At 40.4% G+C, this 21,513-nt stretch overlaps 2 protein-coding genes across 2 annotated transcripts in view; one reads left to right on the top strand and one right to left on the bottom strand.

Moving 5' to 3' along the window:
- Positions 1-587: 587 nt before the first annotated feature.
- Positions 588-12,882, bottom strand: mtmr9 (myotubularin related protein 9). Its single transcript, XM_085372329.1, has 11 exons — positions 12,827-12,882; positions 12,251-12,435; positions 10,301-10,409; positions 10,022-10,147; positions 9,750-9,923; positions 8,087-8,304; positions 7,025-7,186; positions 6,788-6,929; positions 6,461-6,681; positions 6,064-6,215; positions 588-2,017 (listed from the first exon to the last, which is right to left on the bottom strand). Exons 2-11 carry the CDS (start codon positions 12,430-12,432, stop codon positions 1,854-1,856), a joined length of 1,650 nt encoding a protein of 549 aa, XP_085228455.1. The 5' UTR covers positions 12,433-12,435; positions 12,827-12,882; the 3' UTR covers positions 588-1,853.
- Positions 12,883-19,087: 6,205 nt separating this feature from the next.
- The window catches only part of xkr6b (XK, Kell blood group complex subunit-related family, member 6b), a 70,814-nt gene continuing 68,388 nt past the window's right edge, over positions 19,088-21,513 (top strand). Inside the window, exon 1 of the mRNA XM_085371885.1 lies at positions 19,088-19,650. Coding sequence (XP_085228011.1) covers positions 19,088-19,650 — 563 coding nt within the window. The remainder of the gene's footprint in view (positions 19,651-21,513) is intronic.

Below are 21,513 nucleotides of genomic sequence, written 5' to 3'. Positions count from 1 at the left end.
GAGACTGGTGACACTGAATCACGGAAAACTGAATGATGCACAGACTGTGTGGTGATTAAAGAACTGAAACGCTTCCTTTGTTGTAATACAGATTTTAATGGCGTGAAAACTTAAAAAAAAACCACAACAACAAATTTTAATCAATATTAGATTTTTCAAGCATTCTGATCAGCAGCGACAAATATGTACACATAATTTTGAATCTGGATTTTACAGTAAGGCATTGCACAAAGTACAACAGACACGATTATTTATCTACTGTGTGACATTACATTTTTGAATTTTGTCAACTTTCTGACAAAGCGAAAATCACTTAGGCATCACACAACTATAAGAAATGTTCTATCCATGCACACATGAAATATACACGTAAACTTTCTCTTTGTCAAAGCATTTCAAAGTAGTGGAAGTAAGTTAAGCTTAGTGTGATTATTAGTATTAGTATTGAGCAGACATCGAGATAAATCATAGATCATTTACTTTGTTACAGGCAATCAAACAAAACTGGCCAAAGATGGCTGCAGTGCATTTAATTTTTAATCCCAGACCATAATAACAAAAAAATATATTTATATTTACAACGCTAGATGATGTTTTTCTAATGGTACTACCAAAGAGTGCACTGAAAGATGAAAGAACTAAGGTCTATAAGCAAAGAGCGCTGCGGGTTTCAGCTTGCCATAGTGACACAGACAGCTTTACTGACCGCTGAAGTTTAGGATAATTCCTATGTTCGTGAGATAAGTATGAGCTTGGATGTGAGAAGCTGACAATTAAGCACATTTTCCAGAAGAGACACGAGTTTTGGAGTGTAACATGTGTGTAGGTTAGTTGGATACATATTGTCCTGTTTGATATTTGGACATTTGTCATCTATTATGGCAACAACTGATGAGAGATCGTTTTCAAAGTGGGAGTAAAATTGATTTGCATATACGTACATACAGATAAAGAAATGCTTTTGACACAAAGTGCATCAGTTCTGAATGTTAAACTCAAGAAGTCAGAGATGCTCAGCAACCGATCTAGTCGTTAGATTATTGTTATACGTGGTTACATCAAATCGTTTGTGCAAATTCTGGCTGTGATACTGGAATGTCAAGCATTGATCTGATATTTTACATATTATACAAACCTCCCTCCTCACTGGCCTGACCCTACCCACGCTTAGTATGTCATCTCAATGTGCAGCAAAAGCACATGCTCCCTTACAGCACCCTATATGTTGCCATAGTTACTCTGCAGCGGTCTAATGGTGTACACATTCAGCAGAACTTTTACGAAATATGTGAACCCTGTAGCAACTGAGACACTTTTTTTCTCCAGCTGTCCTTAAAATGCCCCTTTAATCCTCTACTACACAAGATCAGTGCTGAGAAGCACAAAAGGGTCCACAATGTCATTTTTACACATCACGTATATAGAAATGGAAGCCAGCAAGTACGAGTGTGGGTGTTTGAAGAGGTTTGGCAACAGTGAAATCAGCCGCCCAGTCACAGCACAATCTATAGAAATGAGCAGTAGGCATGTGCAGGTCTGGCTGTACACTGATATTAGACCACAGTGTGATAAGGGAGGTTTAGCTTTTATCTGCACTCTGAGAAATGGCTAATAAGGACGGCGCTTTTGTTTCTGAATTTTTTCCTCTTACTCGAGTGTAGTTTGCAATGAGTCACCATGATAAAAATGTTTTTCATTAAAGCATCAAAACTGAAGTTCATTTAGTCGCGTTCACAATAACTTGACAATAATGTTGTTTTCTTACATTATGTTTTAAAAAGGGGAAGCTAAAGCTGGGATGTCTGTGATTTTTGAATGTACCATCTCAATTACTTTTAGAGGTCTCTCTCTCTTTATGGCGTATGCAGCAGAGGATCTTCAGTTTCAAGCTGGGCCAGCTGCCTGCGCAGGCTGTTTACTTTGGTCTGAAGCTCCTTGTTGTACTCTATTATATGAACCATTTCCTCATAGGCCTCATCCAGACACTTGGAGGAGCGGTTCCAACGAAGGAACACTCCTGTCACAGAAGAGCAGGACCAATCAGAAAACAACAATTCACAAACTGGTTTCTTCCAGTTCTGGTTTCTTCTAAACACTGCAGTCTCACAACCTTGATAGAGGTTATGTAAGCGTTGCGTGTGCAGTCACTGTACACTAACGGGAAAGCATGCACCTTTCTTATGAGAACACATACTTACACATACACATACACACATAATTGTGATAAAGAAAACAAACAGCTAACAGATAAAGTGTATTATCGTGCTGGATGTGGTTCTTTGTGGAGCTTTGAGTTGGAGTACAAATACAAGATTCTGACATGTCTAAAACTTAAAGCAGTCTCGAAAAACAGTTCACACAGTTTGTGCTGAGCGCAAAAAAAACAAACCACTGGATCTTAATGGTGGTTGGAGGCTGTTGGCAGAGAAACAGGTGTAAACACAGAGGAGCTGTATGACTGGAATGAACCATCGCTTTACTTGTCAGTCATAAGGAAAGCCAGTGTGTCAACAAACTGAGGTTTCTGAACCCAGTAACACGTCTGTAGATAGCACTACTCAATAAGATCTCAGTTATTTTAGTTCTTTTTAAGTTTGGGTCATTGATAACAAAATACTTGTGAAATGTATGGTGGCTGCGGAAGGATGTGCATATGCATCCCTATGTTTACGCAATATTTGGAACAATTAATTAACTGCAGCCAACTTGGACCTGTACTCCAAATGCCCATTGATATATTTTATTTACTGCTATTTAGACACACTTGCCTCTGATCCCTCAGTGAATTTCTTGTTGTTTAGCTGACATTAAAGCCTTGCTTTTACCCAATTTCCTCACCTTTAATGAAAAATAAAAATCTTGTCTTTTGCCTGATCCCTTTAGGGGCTCACCACAGTGGATCCTCCTTCACTGCATCTATGAATCTTCTTCGTGGTCTTCCTCTTTCCTTCCTGCATGGTAACTCTATTATCAACATCCTTTGTCCAATATACCCACTATCCCTTCTCTGCACATGTCCAACCCATCTCAGCCTTACTGCTTTTACTTTGTCTCTATATTGCTCACTGTGAGCAATATTTCCAGTATTTCTTTGCATCTTAGGTCGTTGGCATCATATTGTAAATTTCATGTTTTGGGGAAAAAAAACAAAAAAAACCCTGTCATTTTTTACTCTTCTTTTAAATAAGCTTTACTGATGATGTTTTAAGACACTTAGCTGTGTCATCAGTGACTGTCAGAAAAGAAGGACGGAAAAGCCCTTCGTTTAGTTTGTGCTGATAAATAAATCCTTCTACCCACAAGTTGCAATCACCGTGAAAAACCCTATGCACAATTTTTTTCCCTCTATATTATCAGAAATTATTATCATAAATTTCCTTGAAATACCATTACATAGTTTTGAGGCTTTATCGCCCAACCAAGAACCAAGAACATGCAAACTCCACACAGAAAAGCCCAAGATGGATAATTGACATTTCACCAGTCCTGGATTTTATTACACAGTTATAGCCGTGTAATTCAGAAATAATCCTGAAATCCTTTTGCTCATTAACTTTTTGGAATTATATTGAATTTATAACATTTGTGTCTTTTGTGAATAGTGTTGACTGCTTTCCATTTCTTTCCTTTGTATTTGTAAAGTCTTTTTCTAACTGGATTTTAAAATGTTTAAAAGTCATGTTTATCAGTGTTTTAACTCTTACATGTCTTTTAGCTTTTTTTTTAAAATTTAATTTCAACAGTTTAAAGTCGGCTGTTCTTAAATGTGCGACACAAATAAAATGACTAAAACCTCCACATTTTTACTCAACACCTTTAAAGTGATCAAACTGCAGTCCAATTAAAAACAACAACATTATTTTAGTGCATTTTTTGTTTTTTCAATTAAACCATTATTTTTATTCAATATTATTTCGCTAAGAATTACACAGAACTTTTGGGATGTAAAGATTTTACACACGCCATCAGTTTCTTTTAGTGTCCACATCAGCAGCTAGAGTTCAGGACTTCCATTGGGTCTTTTAAGGTGGGCTGAGGAGTGTGCGTCACTTTCTATGAAAGAGCTGCATAAGCAGGATATCACGTGCTCCACTCAGTTCTTATGCATTCCACTTCATATAGCGTGAACGGCTTTAGGCAGTAAGAGAGGCCCCATGCACGAAATGCATGAACCTAATGACCTCTAGTTGGTCTGGATTCCCCCTCCCCCAACTTTTCTTTATGAATGGTCTAACACAGATCTCCCCAGGGCTTTGTTGTACTTGTTGCACTATGCTGAACCCACTGACATTAAGACAACCATAGTTAAGAATAAGAATAACCACCATTATTAAAGTTGTGGGGGAAAAAAACCCCTCATCAATTAAGAGTTTCACTGCAGTCACTCAAATTCACAATTTAGACAAATTCAGACTTACATATTCATTCTGAATTTGTTAAAATCAAATTAGTACACTGTCATTTCAATAAAATTGAATTGAATTGAATTGTCAGTGGTTTAAAAAGTGTGAAAAATGTGAAAAAAGTAATAATTTTAAACCAAAAACAATGATGATATAATGCTAACATTGGTAAAGCTGGTTTTATCTGGCAATTTAAATAAAAACGATCATGTAAAATGATCAAATAATTTTGATTTAAAAAGATTTAGGATCACATTTATATACACTGATATTCTGATATAACTTCCACTGATACATGATGTTTGTGTTTAATGCCAAAAGGCACTTGTGAAAAAACAGCACTTTAAATTACCCACAACAGATTTTGTGGTTGTATGCCTGTATCAGTGCTTCTTTATTTAGCACCATTTTGCTACTCATGCTTTACCATAATATCATCACACTGCCTCTCAGTGAGGAAACTGTTTGTAAAAAGACACACAGGCAGGCTGAACATGTCACGGACACACCTCAGGAGCATTTTGAACAATTTCCCAAATGCCAAAGTGTGTTCTACCTCTTCTTGTAAAATGATTCATAATGCTAGCTATACCGGAAACTTCTGCACAAGTACCACCTCTCCACCAAGTTACATGAAATTCAGCTGAGTCATCTAGCTGAGTTTCAGGTGGCAGGTCAGACAGCACTGATCACATACCTCACCTGTCATGTAGCTGTACACAACATGACAAAGCTGCAACCAACAGTTTGTTCACTATTGGATAATCATGGGACTGAATGCTTATCTTTACTAAAGATCAAAGGTGACTGTAAAAGGAATAAATTGACGTGCAACATTTTGTTTATTTATCTAAAATTATTTGCTGATAATATTTTTTAAAAATCCTGTATAATGTATGTATACTTGTCTTCATGCTTGTAACCTTGGAAAGCACAAATAGCTGGTCCTCGGGTCCCAGTGGCTGTCAGGGTCATTCAGGGTTCAAATGCTCAAATCAATGCTGCCCCCTACTGGTGAGATTTCAGAACGTATGAGTGAGCAAATGTGTATTTGTAATTGTGAGTACGCCCAATTTCTAATCGTGTACCTGCGGCTACAACAGCAGTTTTATCACCTGATCCTCACGGTGGGTTTTTAGATATTAACCTACTCCATCTTCAGACTGAGAATAAACTTAAAGCATGAGTCAAAACTGCAAAATATGTACAGCATGTGGTCTCACTGGACTGCTTTCAATGAAGAATATTAACATTTGCCATTTAATTGCTTTCGTGTTGTAAATGAGACACTCAGTGTAACAGTTGGATTTAATGTATGTATAAAAAATACATAAATACAGCTGAAACTTAAATAAAGATTAAATTAAAAAAAAAATACTCCCAGCTATAAATGTTCCCTTAAAACCTGCAAACAAAACTTTATGTGTACTTTATTATTTTAAAACTTAAAATTATCCAGCACGTTTCCTTTTTTTTCACTTTAGGAAACTTTCTTTTATAAAAAAGGAAACAAGGTCTGAAAATGAAATTTGCTGATTTTTCTATCTATCCATCTATTATGGATCACAGAGGCAGATGTCTTTTGTACAGACACCCAGACCTCCCTTCTACCTCCTCTCCCTCTTCTTAAGAGATACCTACGAATATATTTGTTTCTTACCTTCCCACAGCAGCAGACTCTGAGGGGCCACAGATGGCCAGATCACAAGACTGTTGGGCTCGTAAAGTGGGTTGGTCAGACGCTCCAGCTCCTGCGGCCGATTCACCCATGACCAAAGGGACACAGTCTTTTCAGGCAAGCACAGTCTGGCTCTGTGAAAAGACAGAAATGTGTCAGACTGACCAACAGGAAAACTGGTTCACGGCTGTTTTATCAGAGGTGGTTCACAGCTGCAGGGAGAGCATCGTGATTTTTGCATGACCTAACTATCAGCAACACAACAAATAATAACAAATGATGTATTCTTAAACTACGTAGGGTGACACCCACATCACACAGCTGAAAGCATAGCCCTGACATAAACTGAAGGTCTTACATCAGCCAACTCCTATCTTACCTCTCAGCTGCACTGTTGCCCAAGAATGTCCCAAACTGAGATGCGTAGGCGTGTTCGAAAAGCAGTACCAAGAAACTCTCGTTGAATTCAAAGGAGCAGGGAAATTGGCGAAGGATCTGCCACACACAGTCCAGGAAGAGAAGAAAGACAGGGGCCTCATGGCGAGGTTTGCTGTTGGAGAAGGCAGACTGGGCACAGCGCTGCTGGAAAGGGTGACCAGCCTGTGTAAGCAGTCAAAGAGGTGAAATGAGTGGAAACACTCACACTGTGGAGGAGAAGGTGAAAGAAAAGACAACATTTGGCTCTAAACAGTGCATCTAAGCTCACCTGGAGCCACTCCCGCTCTACCAGGCTTTGAAAGCCTTTAACGGTCCTGCACCCGGGATCCAGGATGATCTGAGCCAAGGAGGTGACCTGCAGGGTGGAGTCTGTCCCTTCTGTACCGTGAACAAGCACTGACGCTCCCTCCCTGAGATAAACACACAAGCCCACAGTCTGTCACTGCTCGCTGCTTTTCGAGTTTATGTTTACTGGGACATGAGGACAACCAAATGAAAAACAGACCTGTCAATACACTGGGCAGCCAAGCAGGCCGTGGTGAGGATCTCTTTGACATTAGTTTGCCAGTTGGAAGCCTCCAACTTGCTTAACCAGCGGTCCATGCTGTGGGACTGGTCGTTACATGCCTCCACCAACTTAATCAGGCTCTCCTGAAGGACATTATACCTGCAAAAAACAGATTTATTTAGATCATTTAAAGTATGAGATGCATTTCAATCAGTTTCCACTTTATCTAGTCTTCTCAGTAATACTTTACAATACAGCCCACAACTAAGGGTGTGATTCCCTTTTCATTAAATTAAAAGTTAATGTATTTTATTTGAAAATACATTGTCATTATATTTACCTGAAAATAATTAAAAGTAGGGGTAACGAGTCATCTTTTTACAGGGAATTTAAACACAAGTAAATTTAAGCTGTGCAATTTCTTGGTAATTTTGCAGAAAAACACAAGTTGCACTTTTCAGTGCCATATTATGGAGTGGGTTAATCATGCTTTTTACATCTTTGTTTTTTTTAATATTCTTTATGTTGATGTGCATGATGGACGTTCTATTATTCAAATGTCCTTAAGACGTGATCTCCCTTATCAGCTTACAAGAAAAAACAAATACCTTCAAAATCTGCTTGTCTATCTAACTGTATAATGATGAATGATGAAGCCAAGTATTTTTTTCTTTCACACTCACTTTTCAAGCAAAACTTTCAAAAGGAGTGTACAGTAAAAAGAGTGTCTCTGTTCCTGTTAGGCAGTTAGTTAGGCAAGGTTAAGCAACTCCATAATCCAACCCAAGCTGCTTTCTTGCAAAACTGCCAGAATTCAGGCACTACTTAAATGTACTTACAGTATAATTATTCCTTTGTTTCCTGTATAAAGGTGAGTTGTTACCCCGTATTCTAGCGAACCCACCTTTAAGCATTTATAGGCAATTATAATGACATTTTAATTTCTAATAAAATAGATTGAAATTCCATTTAATCACGAGGGAATTGCAATGCAACAGACTCTAAACAGGTCGTATTATAAAGTGTTACTGTCTTCTTAATATCTAAGTGTCCAATCACCTTTCAATGGCCTTGTGGATCCTCCTCCATTGTGGGTAGTTGGCCTCCAACTCAAACCCTCCACCTCGGGCTTTGGCCTGCTGAGCAACATTGATAGCACGTGTATCAATGATGTAACCACGCTTTCCTGGCCGCAGAGTGGCGTTGATCAGCTTCTCGTCCTCCTTACACCGTCGCCCATTGGTGCCCGTCAGTGGCTGTCCTGCTCGCATCATCACCTGGAAGTGGAAGTGATTTGTCAGCCCCTATAATTAGAGATGGCTACTTTTTTATGTCCGATACGATATCATGAATTTGGATATCTGTCGATACTGATATGAATCCAATATACTCTATTTTATGATCAATAAAAACTGTTTGTTTTTTTTAAATATCTTGCTGCATTTTGTATATGTCTAGCAGTTTTATTACAGAAGCTCCTTCATTCTAGTCTAAACAACAGTGTCTCAGTAACTTTCCACTAGAGATGGTCCCCTCTTATCTGCATTTTCCCAGCATGAGCGAGAGTCTGCAGCTTTCTACTCCCCAAGGACACATGGTCTAATGCTTTTATTTTCAGGGCTGTGTCCACTTAATACTACACTATATAACTTTATAACACTTACTAATAAAAAAGCATAGCATTATTGAGGCAGTGAAAAATTATTTATTCCCAACAGTTCATACTCAAATTTAAAAAGACAAAACACTAAAGCTATTCTATTACACTTGCAAAAAATATCCCGCTTCCAAAATATTTTGCATTTCAGCAATACTTATCTTTTTATTTAAACCTTCAGCAGATCTGTAAATCTAAGTATTTAAAGTAATTTAAAATGCAGTTTTATGCAAATTTCAAAAACTCTTTGGTTCTGAAAAAAGGAAGTGCAATATCAGCACAAAATAATGTTTATATTCAACAACAACAAAAAAAACGGGTTGTAGAATGGACCCTTTTATACTTAAAGCTTAGCATAAATAGACATCCAGAGTGGAAAGCAGTGCAAATGAATGCAAACACGCCTTCATGACACTCATGTTTTATCAAGATGGATGTCAGTGTAAGCTGTTTCAATCACATTTAACCTGAGATTGATTTTTGTGTAATTTCTATACAAAACATAAGTATGAAAAAAAATGTTTTTTCATAGTTTTTTGGGAACCATGGAACTGTTTTGCCTGCAACACAGGTTTTTTTTTCCCAAAGTAAAGCTCCATATATCGGTTGTTAAGCTTAACATAAAAATGCTTTACAAACATTCAGAGATGAACTTACACAATTGCTTTACTTCTCTGGGACAGCTTGCTCAGAGGTGAAATACCGGTTTGGCAGCACGTAGCGAGGCTCCAGATGCTTTCAGTGACAAACAACTCCAGACCACCGACAGGTCTCCCACGCAACAGCCGCACTATCACGTGACGCATACTGCTCCCACGTGCTAAAGTCACTACCTGGGTTAAGCCATTTTGCAAGTTTCGTGAGGTGCTTTTGTTATATTTAATGGATCGGGTTACATTTTTTATTTCTCCCTGATATCCGATCCAGTAATTTAGGTCAGGATCGGACCAATACCGGTATTGTATATTGGATCAGTCCATCCCTAGCTATAATGTTCAAAAACACAAACGATGAGAAGCAAAAGAGACGGTCAAAGGCAGAGTAATTATTTTTCCTTGCGCTTACCATGCCGTTCTTCTTGTGGTAGTAGCTAAGTACTGGAAAACGGCCACCGTGACGGAAAGTAGCTACTTTCTTCAGCGTTTCATCATCAAAATCTTTGGGTACTGCCACTAGTGGGGGGTATGACGGACACAAGCTGAAGTCTTTGTTGACCTCACTCAGCCTCCACTCATCTGTCTGCAAAGTGCGGTAGAGGGGATGGAGAAAACAAAACAAAAAAAGGTCCAATAACCCTGATTCAAATTGAATTACTCTGTAATGTCACCTAAACGTACCATGGACTCCAAATCTTTAAAGGCATTCTGGGGAAGAAATGAATTCCATCCATCCTCTATGACTTCAAACATTGGCCGGTAGAAGAAAGGGTACATCAGGGAGACTAAATCAAGAGTGGACAGAGCCTTGAGAGGAATGAAAACATTGACTTGTTATTCACAATATTAATCACATGCAGAATTTAACTTGACATGACAAAAACAAAGAGAGCCTGAGAGAAAAATATAGCGTAGCTAAAAATAATCACTCTCTTTCCGACGGGGAGCCTTTGTTCTTACCTCGATAGAGCTGGCAATGTTGAGACACTCCTCCATACCAGTGATCTCAAGCTGAATCACTCTCAAGTCTTTGCATTTGACAGTGATGTGCCCCAAAGACCCCACAAATCTAAAATTTAAAAGGTGAGCACAATAAAGAGGATGAATGTCATGAACAAACACAGAGTATCAGTGAACTACTCTGAGCACTACAGCTCGGCTTTCTGTGTGTAATTTCTATGTTATCGTCATGTTGGGTTTCTGGAAGAATCGTTGAAACGACTTTTAGTTTGACTGTAGATTCAGTGATTGTTATTAAAGGCAGTATCAGTACTCAGTGCTCAGTACGTAAGCTCTAAGCAGCAACGTGCCCCAGCTACAGATGAAAGAGTGGATTGGCCAGATTTATGCAGCTCATTGTACTTGGGTACAATGAGCTGCATAAATCCATTCTTAATGGATTAATGTGAAGGCATCTGCATGAAGTTCAGTCAGAAAGGCAGGAGGATTTATGAGTCATTTGCTTTACAATGAAAGAGACAATACAGTGCTGTGAAAATGTATTTGCCTGCTTCGTTTTTTTGTTTGGTTTTTCTGCATATTTGTCACACTTTAATGTTTCAGATCAAATATTTTTTAATATTAGACAAAGACAACCTGAGTAAATGCAAAATGCCATTTTAAAATGATGTAATTTATTAAAGGAAATGGATATCCAAACCTACCTGGCACCATCTAAAAAAACCTAATAACGTTTTGCCACCCTTGGCAGCAAGAACTGCAATCAAGTGTTTGTGATAACTGGCAATGAGTCTTTCAGAACACTTGTGTGTTTCAGACCAATGTCCTGGTGCATAACCAAAGTGTGCTTGAGTTTCAGGGCATGAACTGATGATTGAACATTTTCCTTCAGGATTTTTGGGTAGTGGGGAATTTATTAAATAAATTTGAAAATTGAAATTGAAATTTTTATTTCAGTCAACAACAACAACAGATTATAATTTTACATAAAAGTACTCAAACAGTAACCGAAAAAGGAATAGGCTGAAGCCTTATGGCTTATACTTATCCTATCCCTACAGCAAGCCATCCAGATTCCGAAGCAGCAATGCAGCTCAGACCATCACACTAACACCACCGTGTTTGACTGTTGGTATGACTTTGTTTTTTAAATAAAATGCCATGTTACCAAAAGGTTCAACTTCTGTCTCGTTAGTCCATTGAGTATTTTTCCAAAAGTCTTGGGGATCATCAAGATATCTTTTATAAAATGTGAGACAAGCCCTTTGCGTTCTTTTTGGTCAGCAGTGATTTTTCACCTTGGAACTCTCCCATGGATGCCATTTTTGCACAGCATCTTTCTTATTGTTAAATCATGAACACTGGCTTTAACTGAGGCCTTCAGTTCTTTAAAGGTTGATCTTGTGTCTATTCAGACCTCCTGGATGTGTCAGTGTTGGTCGGCTAGGCACTCTTGGGAAGGTTTACCACTGTTCCAAGTTATCCTCCATTTAGAAAGCCCATACCAAAACCTAAAATTAAACCTTAAGGTAGTCTGCAGGTTATTAGGCCAATACTGTAATAGAAACTGACAGTTAAGTACTAGGCAAACCTCCTGAGGCTTGTGTGTCCAACCTGATTTTGTGTCCAACATAAAATGTTTAAAAACGGTACAATTACCAGAAATGGCAGTGAAGAAAAACAAATTCTTTGCCACTACAAGCCCCGTGTCTTTAACCAGTTAATGTTAGTTTCTCTAACCAGTTTAACTATAAGCAAGTTATGCATATGGACACTATTAATAAATAATAATCGGATCTGCAGCATGCACTAAAAAACAGGCGGAACTCAAACGGATTTTAACAAATGCATGCCCTACTGACCTGCATCTATTTAGGGTAGGTGATGTACCATTTTCACAAAGAGATTACATAACAGTCATTTAGAAAAACAATAACACAACGCTGTCACCTCTTCTCTATCGAGTCAATGTTTGAATGAAGCAGCCACAGCTCCTCCGTATTGTCCTGTCTGGAGGAGAGAATCAGGTGATGACCAGTCAAACACAGAGTCCCCTCCACAGTAGGCATGAAAGGCCTGTGTAGGACAACCCCGTCCACCCTGGGTGTCTTTATCAGCTCTGCAAACTCCATAATCTGACCAGACAGAACGAAAACAGCCGCGGTGATTTTAAAGCATAAATACAACGCTATTGGTTAGGTCATGCTACTATTATTGTAAAGACAGGCCAGCGCAACCTCTGTCGACATATATGAGACATATATTGTGTACGTCCATGTCGGTTAACAGTAAAGATGAAAAAGTACTGCAAAAATCGGTCATCTTGATAAAGTTATTCTATTCCGGAAATTAAACCGCTAACGTCAGCTAGCAGGCTAATCGTGACAGAAAGGAGGACAATTTGCCATAAAAAACGGCCGACATTTCGAAACTCAAGCCAAAGCACAAACATCACGTGTAATATAAATATTAAAAACAACAAGGAGCGTTTTTCATCAATACTAAAAAGATTTATCGTACAACTACCTGACACTGTTTTCTTTTATTTGGTCGCAGGTCGATGCTGGTACGTTAAGAAAAACACGCCGACTAGAAACAACCGACTTTTCTCGGCTCAGTTTTGCATCCCAAATTCCGCAATTTTCATCTAAAACGGGAAGTGACTCTGTGCTCTCCTGTTTTTTAACATTAGCGTTATACTTTAAATCTGTAAAGCCCCCGAAGAACTTATAATGTCCATATATTATATATAAGTATGTTTAAACATACATACAGCAACATAGTGAATGAGTTTAGAGTTTAGTGGTTTGGAGGCAGCGTCAGATCAGTGGTTCATCCACAAGGCTTCTGAAAATCCGTGAAAGGCTGTTTCATTTTAGTGTCTGTGTGTTTGGGGTCTACCGAGAATATCAAAAAAGGTCACTAGGTGGTGACATTGGAGTACGTTTGAGAGATTTCTGGCTTTCAGAAGTCTAAACAGTATTGCCCTGATTTCACCGGGTACATAATGTACCGGTGAAATAATGTGCTGTGAGTCATGTTATACATTTAGACATGTTATTTAAGATTAAGCTTAAAACTTTCCTTTTCGATAAAACTTAGAGTTAGTGCTGGATCAGGTGACCCTGAGCCATCTCTTTGTAATGCTGTAATAGGCTTAGACTGCTGGGAAGCTTCCCATGATGCACTGAATCACGTACCTCTTTTCACTTCCTGCGGGTTTACACACACTACTCAATTTAATTATTGGCAATTATTAAACTCTGGCTCTCTCTCTCCTGTCTAATTGAGTCTGTTTCCATTGGAGATTTCTCCTGTTAACAGAGAGATTGTCATTCCCTCAGTTTCCAACTGCTTCCTTATAGGAGCTCATCTGGTAATAGAAGTTTCTTTCTAATATTGTAGGTTCTTTACCTTACAACATGAAGCAACTTGGTGTGACTGTTGTTGACAATTGTTGCTATAGACTGTAAAAAAAAATTGGAATTACACTAAATTATTGATCCAGCCTGGTGGTGGAGGCCTGATAATACCACTGATCACAGATAGGTATGCAAGGTAAGACTGCAGTAAGTCAGGGAAACGCACAAGCTGTAAACTACAATGTAAATGTATCAAGACAACTTAGACAACAACAAAAAGAAAAAATAAGTGGACAACAATGACCTGCTGAGTCCGGTATACAATTGAAAAAATAGGAGTTAAAGTGAACTGAAGACAGAGTTTTAACAGTTAATATTAAGTCCAATGATTCAAGGCCCCAAAGGAAAAAAAGTCTAGTGTTGGGTCTTTGTGTAGTTCCAAGTACAGTTTGACAGGCTGGTGTAGCAAAGTTTAACAAGGAGAGCAAAGAGAAGTCATATCTGGCCTGAGGAGGAGGAGGAGGAGGAGGAGGAAGAAGAGGAGAGAGAGAGGGGGGGGGGGGGGGGGGTAGAGAAGGAGGAGCCAGTAGGCAGCTGGCAGGGGCAGAACTGACACAGGAGACTTCAGTACCCTTAAACACAAATGACAGAGGAGGAGGGGACCTACTGACAAGGCTAAGCATGAGCTCAAACTAAACTGCACTTTTCTGCTTTATGGATGCTGATTAAATAATCAGGAGATTAAAAAGCTGCACACACTCATACTCATTAGAGATAATGACATTTTGACTCGGGCTTTAAAGATCATGTGTGCGCTGCATTAGCTGAAGGCGGCTGGGGAGTTTATTCTAAAGAAAGGGCGTGCAGCAGAAGAAACGTTGCCTGAGGTTTTTGTCTTAGCTCGCTGAATAGCGAGGACAACTGCCTGCTGAGATCTTAAAGCATATGAAGGAACACACAAGGAGTCTGAACGGCAGACTCCCTAAAGAGGTGAACGCTTTTAGAAAGAGAAGAAGAATAGCAGATAGCTTGGCAGAGGCTACTGTGGACCATTTTGTTTTAGACATTCTGAGCATTGTGTGGGTGTGTGTGTGTGTCTGTGATGTATTGCAAATCAGCACGGTATTTGCTTCACTTGCAGCCTGTCCAAGCTTCACAATAGATGGTTTGCTCTGGGCCTTCCCAGCCCACATCATAGGGAGCGCTGTATAGACGCCAGGGCTAAATTGAATGTGAAACCCAGCATTGCATTACAAACCAAATAACTGCTCTTCTTCTGGGGAGAAGATGCTTTGCTGTCACGAGATGAACTGATAAAAAATAACTTTCAAACCAAACATGCACTTCACAGAATACAACAGACTAACTTAACCTCTATCTTTTTTTTAAGAGGATGCTCTGAGAAATGTGAAGCTGATTTAGTTTAGCATCTGTTATAAAAGATCCACAACCTACAAAAAAGAAGAAGTTATAAATATAAAAGTGGGTGAAGCATAATGACTGTAACTCCGTGGAACGTGGGAAATCACTGCATGTAACTCTTGCCAAAGACGTACCCACATTTCCCATTAAAGGTGCACTGACAGGCTCCCAGTTAACGTCAAACTGTGATCTGTTAAGTGTCCAAATTTGTCGCGAGGGAACTGAATGCTCACTCCCACACTTCCCACAGAGCAATTTTTTGACATTTATTGAGGAGTTCTGAACATGCTGGAACATCGTCTGGCAAATTTTAGGGGCTGGATAATTAGTACCCACACCAACACCAATTACTCACCCGGGCTCTTCATTCATCTTCTGATGAAGACAATCTCATCCATGATTCATTCCTTCACTTTAACCTTCTGTTCTGAATGGTTCTTGTTTGTGTGATGTTATTTTGGGCATGTCCAGTGAATCAGAGCTGTCTGTCAAGGCAGATAATGACTTCGATGTAGTTGCGGAGTCTAACACCAGAATCTGTTGTGATTTTTCACTGTGACAAATGTCTGGATTTGCACTTCTGTGCTCCATCAGTAGGCTTATTGCCTCTGATCAAGTTGATTAAGCTCCTTCAATGAATAGTGATAGAGCTCAGTGTTTCTTTTTTGCAATTGATTAGAACTTCTTTTTCTCTCATTCTCTCATGGTTTATATACATTTACATACACACACAAACAAAAACAAAGCATGAGCTGCCTTCTTAGATTCATACATTGATATTCTGGGGATAATTATTCACATCAGTAGAAGTGACCCATGGTAAAATTTAACATAAGCCAGATAGATGTTATTTACAGCATCACTAATACTCATCCAAAGTAGAGGAGAATCCCACAGTCTTGTTATTAGCTTCTCATTGCCACTTGTATTGATTTAACCTCTGAAATCATAACACAGCCTTGCCTACAGTGCATCATTGATTTGTTCAACCTGAACATATTATTCACAGGATGCCACATTTACATTTGAAGTAAAGCCACACTGCTTCGCGGATTCCTTGTACTTGGGTGGGGATCACACACATACTGCCTGAATAATTTTGCGTATGCCACCCTTAGAAAATCGTCACCCCAGACCTACTCCTCAAAAAAGCCTTATTGTTCCTGCTTTGTATTCTTTCAGCCCTCTGAGTCCATCTGATCCCATGCTTTCTGGATGTGTCGATTTTTGTATGTTTAAAATGTTCTCCCACCAATTAAAAGAAAATGTTCTTGCAAATTAGAAATAAAAATATTTGAATTGATGCACGTAACAGCTATTTACATTGCTTTTTCTAACAAATAAGTATTTATTTGTTTATCTCTCAAAATGTTGGGATTTAGGACCAGGTTTGGGGTCATCACTGACCTCACAGGGTTAAAGGTAACTCATCTCTGATCCAAACCACTACTGTAGGTTTGTGTTTTGCTTTTTTGTGTGTAAAATTATTGTTATTACAAGAAAACAGTTTTGTTTTTTAATTGTTATTGCTCTGAGGCCTTTTTTTCACTGCCTACCCCAGGCCATTAGACCTGAGTGTGCATCCAGAGTGCTGATCACAAGGCACTGTTTAGAGACCTGAGGTACTAACGAAGTTATACCTGCTACTCTGAGCCAAATAACTGGTGGACCCTGGTTAGAAACACTCCTCAGAGATTTTGTTTGACATGAGGATCACAAAGTTGCTGCAGTTGGCTGCATATCCTTGATTTAAATCCCAAAGATGCACTATTGGATTGAGCTCTGGTTCCTGAGCTTACTGAAGTAGTGTCACTTGGTGTGGTCTGGTGTGGCTTAAGATTTGATGTGCTGTGCATTCAGAGATGCTCTTATGCCTTCCTTGGTTGTAACAAGTGCTTATTTTAGTTGCTGTTGCCTGTTGCTGAAGCAGTCTGACCTTCTCCTCTGACCCCTGCTTCAGCAAAGTATTTTCACCCGGAGAACAGCTGCTCACTTCATATTTTCTCTTTTTCAGCCCATTCTCTGTAAACCCTTGAGATGGTTGTGTGGGGAAAATCCCAGCAGATCATCAGTTTCTGAAATATTCAGACCAGCTCGTCTGGCACCAACAACCATCCAATGCTCAAAATCACTTAAACCGCCATTCTTTCACATTCTGATGCTCAGCTTGAACATCAACTAGTTAGGCCTGACCCCTAAATGTAAAGGAGTTGCTGCCATGTAATTGGCTGATTCGATACTACTAATAATAATAAGATGATGACTTGATGTACCTAATGAAGTGGCCAGTGAGTGTAAATATTTAGGGATGCTTTTGTTAGTTGAGTACCAGACATGTTATAGTTTTGTGTCCTCCAATTAGTTTTCATTTTAATTTCATTTTGACTGTTTGATTTAGTTTTATTTAGTTAGGGCTTTTTTTGTATTTTTTTTTTTTTTGCATTTCCGTTTAGTTTTTCATTAGTTTTAGTGTTTTTATTTAATATTGTATGAAGGAACATGCCAGAGGCAAGATATAGGAAAATCAGCATAAGTAGCACAATACAAAACAGAGCTTTTTGAAAGCAGTTAACTCACAGTTTTGTAGAAATGCTAAGTCTCAGTACAAACTAAAGCCTCATCAGGCAAGCTGTGATAATACATTTTGCCAGACTGACAAGGAGTAAACCTAAGGATGTTTTCTTTATAGTTTGAGTTTATTTGAGTTAGTTGTTCACAAAATCATTTCAGTTCATTTTTATTTTCTTTCCCTACAAAAAATATTTTAGCAAACAAACTAAAATTGTATATTTCACCTTAATTTTCAGTTTCAGTTTACTTACAGCAACCTTGTTAGATAGATAACTAGTTCAGACGAAGCGTTCTCAATTAGGCCCTTTGGGAATAAAGACAGAGCTGTCGAGGATTCAGCACTAGACAGCTCCCATCAAGTCCGCACAGGCAGAGCTGAGCAGACAGCGGGGGTGAAGCGGACATGATCCAATCAATCTCACATTGGATATGACCCTGCGTGGCAGCTCAGTGTGCACATTCTAATCACAGTTGTTGAGCCTGCAGCGGACTCACCAGCCCTTTGTTCCCACATGTAACCCGAGGGTGGGGTGGGGGTGCTTTTCAGTATACGCTTAACCCCTCTGATTCCCACTGAAACAAACCCCATCTTATATTTTGTATAGAAGTTACCCATATCGCTCTTTTTGTATTAAAAGTCTAAACATTTACGAGAGAAAATAACCTCATATGCGCTCACACGCATAGCGAAAACCACAGCAGTTCACGTAAACTCTCGGGAGCTGACGTTTTGGGTTTTTTTTGTTTTTTTTCGTAAGCGGAGGAGCTTCTGTTTGCATCCCACAAACAGTGACTCCAAACTGTGTCAGTGTGATTGATTCAAACACTCAAGTCATCACCAAATCACCATCTACATTATGCAGTCGGCCCACTCCTGCATATTTTGGGGCTTCAAATGAGACACTAGATGGCAACCACGTTGGCAGTGAGTCTGTGTGTGTGTGTGTGTGTGTGTGTGTGTGTGTGTGTGTGTGTGTGTGTGAGTGAGAGAGAGAGAGAGAGAGAGAGAGAGAGGGGGGGGGGGGGGGTGAGTTACGTCGGCGTGGGACAGTGGAGGGACCGTCTGCTCATGGCACTCCGCTTGCAGCTGGAGGCGAGCTGCAGAGATGGGAAACAGCAGGAAATGAGATTAATGCGCAGGTAAAAATTGTTGGATCGCAGTCGGACGCATGAGTTGCCAATTAAATTGTTTGAACTCGCAGATTAGATTGTTGTTGCCAGGTGGGAGTAGATCTGCAGTGGAGGGAAAGCAGGGGAAAATGTGCCGCGTCTGTTGCGCCACCGGTGCGCTTTCTGGGGACGGAGCGAGCGACGGCGACGCGCTGACACCCCGCTTTTAGATGGCTCCAACATTTGGGGTGCAAAACAGGTGTCAGGGAAGTGTCGTCACGAACCCCGGAAGCCGGAGGAGGTGGGAACATCAGAGGGAAAGATGGCAGCGAAATCCGATGGTCGCGGGGTCGTCACCGGTTTCGCCCAGCTGCACAATCTGGACGAGGTGGTGGGGACGGGAGAGGACGACACTCGGGACGGCAGCTCATTCCACATCTGTCACTGCTGCAACACCTCGTCGTGCTACTGGGGCTGCCGGAGCGCCTGCCTGCATTACCTCCGGGGGAAGGGGAAGGGAAGAGATGCAGCGCGACCACCGCAGGAGGAACGCCTCTGGCTGGACTGCCTGTGGATCATCCTGGCACTGCTGGTGTTCTTCTGGGACGTGGGGACCGATTTGTGGCTGGCCGTCGACTATTATCACAAACAGGACTTCCTGTGGTCAGGCCTGACCCTGTTCTTCGTGCTGGTGCCCTCGGTTCTGGTTCAGATCCTGAGCTTCAGGTGGTTTGTCCAGGATTACACGGGGGGAGGACTGGGCTCCGTGGAGGGGCTGAGTAGTCGTAGAGCTACAGCCAGTTTGCAAAGAGACAGGTGCTGCCGCCTCTCCGTCTGGGTCTGGCAGACCCTTATACACATCTTTCAGATGGGACAAGTGTGGAGGTAAGACAAACTTTTAAGTTTGGGCCTCAAAAGAATCGGTTAAGCTCCTAAAAGCGCAGTGTTTCCAGCTCCTCTCCTCTATCCACTCAGCCAGCCTTCTAACCTCTTCTTGACTGTCACCTGGTATAACCCGATCTTGTGTACATGGCTGGGGTAAAAAAAACAAAAAAACATCAGCACCACTGTGATGCCGTTACGCTCGGCTCTCAGCCTCATTGTGGCTCACATGTATGCATTTACATTTTAGCTTATTTCGACATTCAGTCACACCACGCGCGTTTTAGTTGCGCAAATGTGTCCACATCTGCACAGAAATCGCACCGCTGTGCGTGCACCACAGTGCGCCATTGCGCTTTTGTGGGGAGGGAAGAGAGCTATTTGCTCAGACGGAGCAGGTAGTAACCTAAAGCTCGTGTGTGTGTGTGTGTGTGTGTGTGTGTGTGTGTGTGTGTGTGTGTGTGTGTGTGTGTGTGTCGCTCACATCACAGTGCACAGTCGCCTCAATGCACCCGCTTTCCCCTCCCCGCATCAGATACTCCAACCAGAGGCCAGACGAGCATCTGTTTTCACGGCTCGCAAAAACTACATCTTCCCCCCACAGACATGATGTCATCGATTCCTCTGCGACGCTCGACAGATTTTGGTCACCAAAATCCGCTTTTTTTGGCCATGCAAATTGATGAGCCGGGGGGACTACGGAGATGCTTAAATGTGTAGATCTCAGCGCGCAATCTGTGACATCTAGAGTCTATAGTAGTAAATGTGACACCGGTGCGCATAGCTCTCCTACTATATGTGGGCTGTTTAGTCGGAGCTTCTGGCCGACGAGTTGTTGTTGTTTTTTTTTTTTTGGTGCAGACAGACGCAGTGGCTGGCATTTAATGGGGGTAAAAGTAACGCATGACGGCTGCCCAGAGAGAAGTGGGGAAAATGTAAAGCAGTACACCGTGGGAACCGGCGGAAGGGTCCACCTCATTCTTTTACGGTGTTTGTGTTTGAGAGCAGCCTTTTTGCTCCTCATCGGACAAATGGATTTTTTTCCTAAGCCGTGACTTAGTGTGATGCACAGTAACATCTGTGCTACGGGCTAAATTACTCACACGCGTAAGAGTAAAATGTGAACTAAAACTCACTGACCTTTATGGAAAAAATGGCACGGGCAATTAAATTAGATATCTTCTCGTGCCATTTTTCCAATTTTGAGCCTTGCAGTTTAGTGTAAAGAAAAAAAGCCCAATGTCCTTTTTATGTTCTTGAAAAAAAAAACAAAAAACAAAAAAAAAAACAACCTCACTACTGCACTAAAGTTAAATTTAGTGCTTGCTGGTGGGTCTCCAGTAGTTTTCCCCCATCCAACCCGTTTTGAGGTACACCTATAGGCTGTTAGACTGATTAGCTGCAGTTGCATTGGCTCATGTTTATTTACTCTAGTGTGATTCGATTGATTATTTTTGCTCATGTCTGTAGTGGGTTGAGGGCATGGAGAGTGCTGTTAGCAGGCACCCAGTCAAAGACACTGCTTGTGTTGATGGTGAAAGTGGTTGGTCATATGCATCCTAAGTAAAAATGTACAAAAATGGAGAGAACCCTAATTTGCCTAACCTCATTGTTGCACACTCTGTTTTAGAGAAATACCAACGAGCATTTGCTGAAACACATTAGATATTTGCTTCTCTTCAGATATTCAGCATGTAAGGAAAAACACTGATGTAAACAATATCATTGATTATGGCTGTATTAATTACACCAGGGTCCTGGTAGACATGCTGGCTCAGTGGCTTGGCTTACAGAGATTTGTAAATGGAAGTGAGCCATCAGTAGTGTTATTAGTCTGATATGACTGTGTGCATCTTTGTTTAGGTG

The sequence above is a fragment of the Diplotaxodon limnothrissa genome, linkage group LG15 (assembly GCF_057381915.1).
Source record: "Diplotaxodon limnothrissa isolate DT_005_m linkage group LG15, D_limnothrissa_male_GT1.1, whole genome shotgun sequence".
NCBI classification, from domain to species: Eukaryota; Metazoa; Chordata; class Actinopteri; order Cichliformes; family Cichlidae; genus Diplotaxodon; species Diplotaxodon limnothrissa.
The sequence above is the reverse complement of the archived record's forward strand: the minus strand, read 5'-3'. Positions and strand labels throughout refer to the sequence as shown.

Excerpts from the sequence above, each read along its gene's own strand:
- mtmr9 (XM_085372329.1), bottom strand. The coding sequence starts at position 12,432 with ATGGAGTTTGCAGAGCTGATAAAGACACCCAGGGTGGACGGGGTTGTC. Across the intron at positions 6,930-7,024 it reads GCTGCCCAGTGTATTGACAG|GGAGGGAGCGTCAGTGCTTG; the intron begins GTCTGTTTTTCA and ends TGTTTATCTCAG. Across the intron at positions 2,018-6,063 it reads GAGTCTGCTGCTGTGGGAAG|GAGTGTTCCTTCGTTGGAAC; the intron begins GTAAGAAACAAA and ends CTTCTGTGACAG.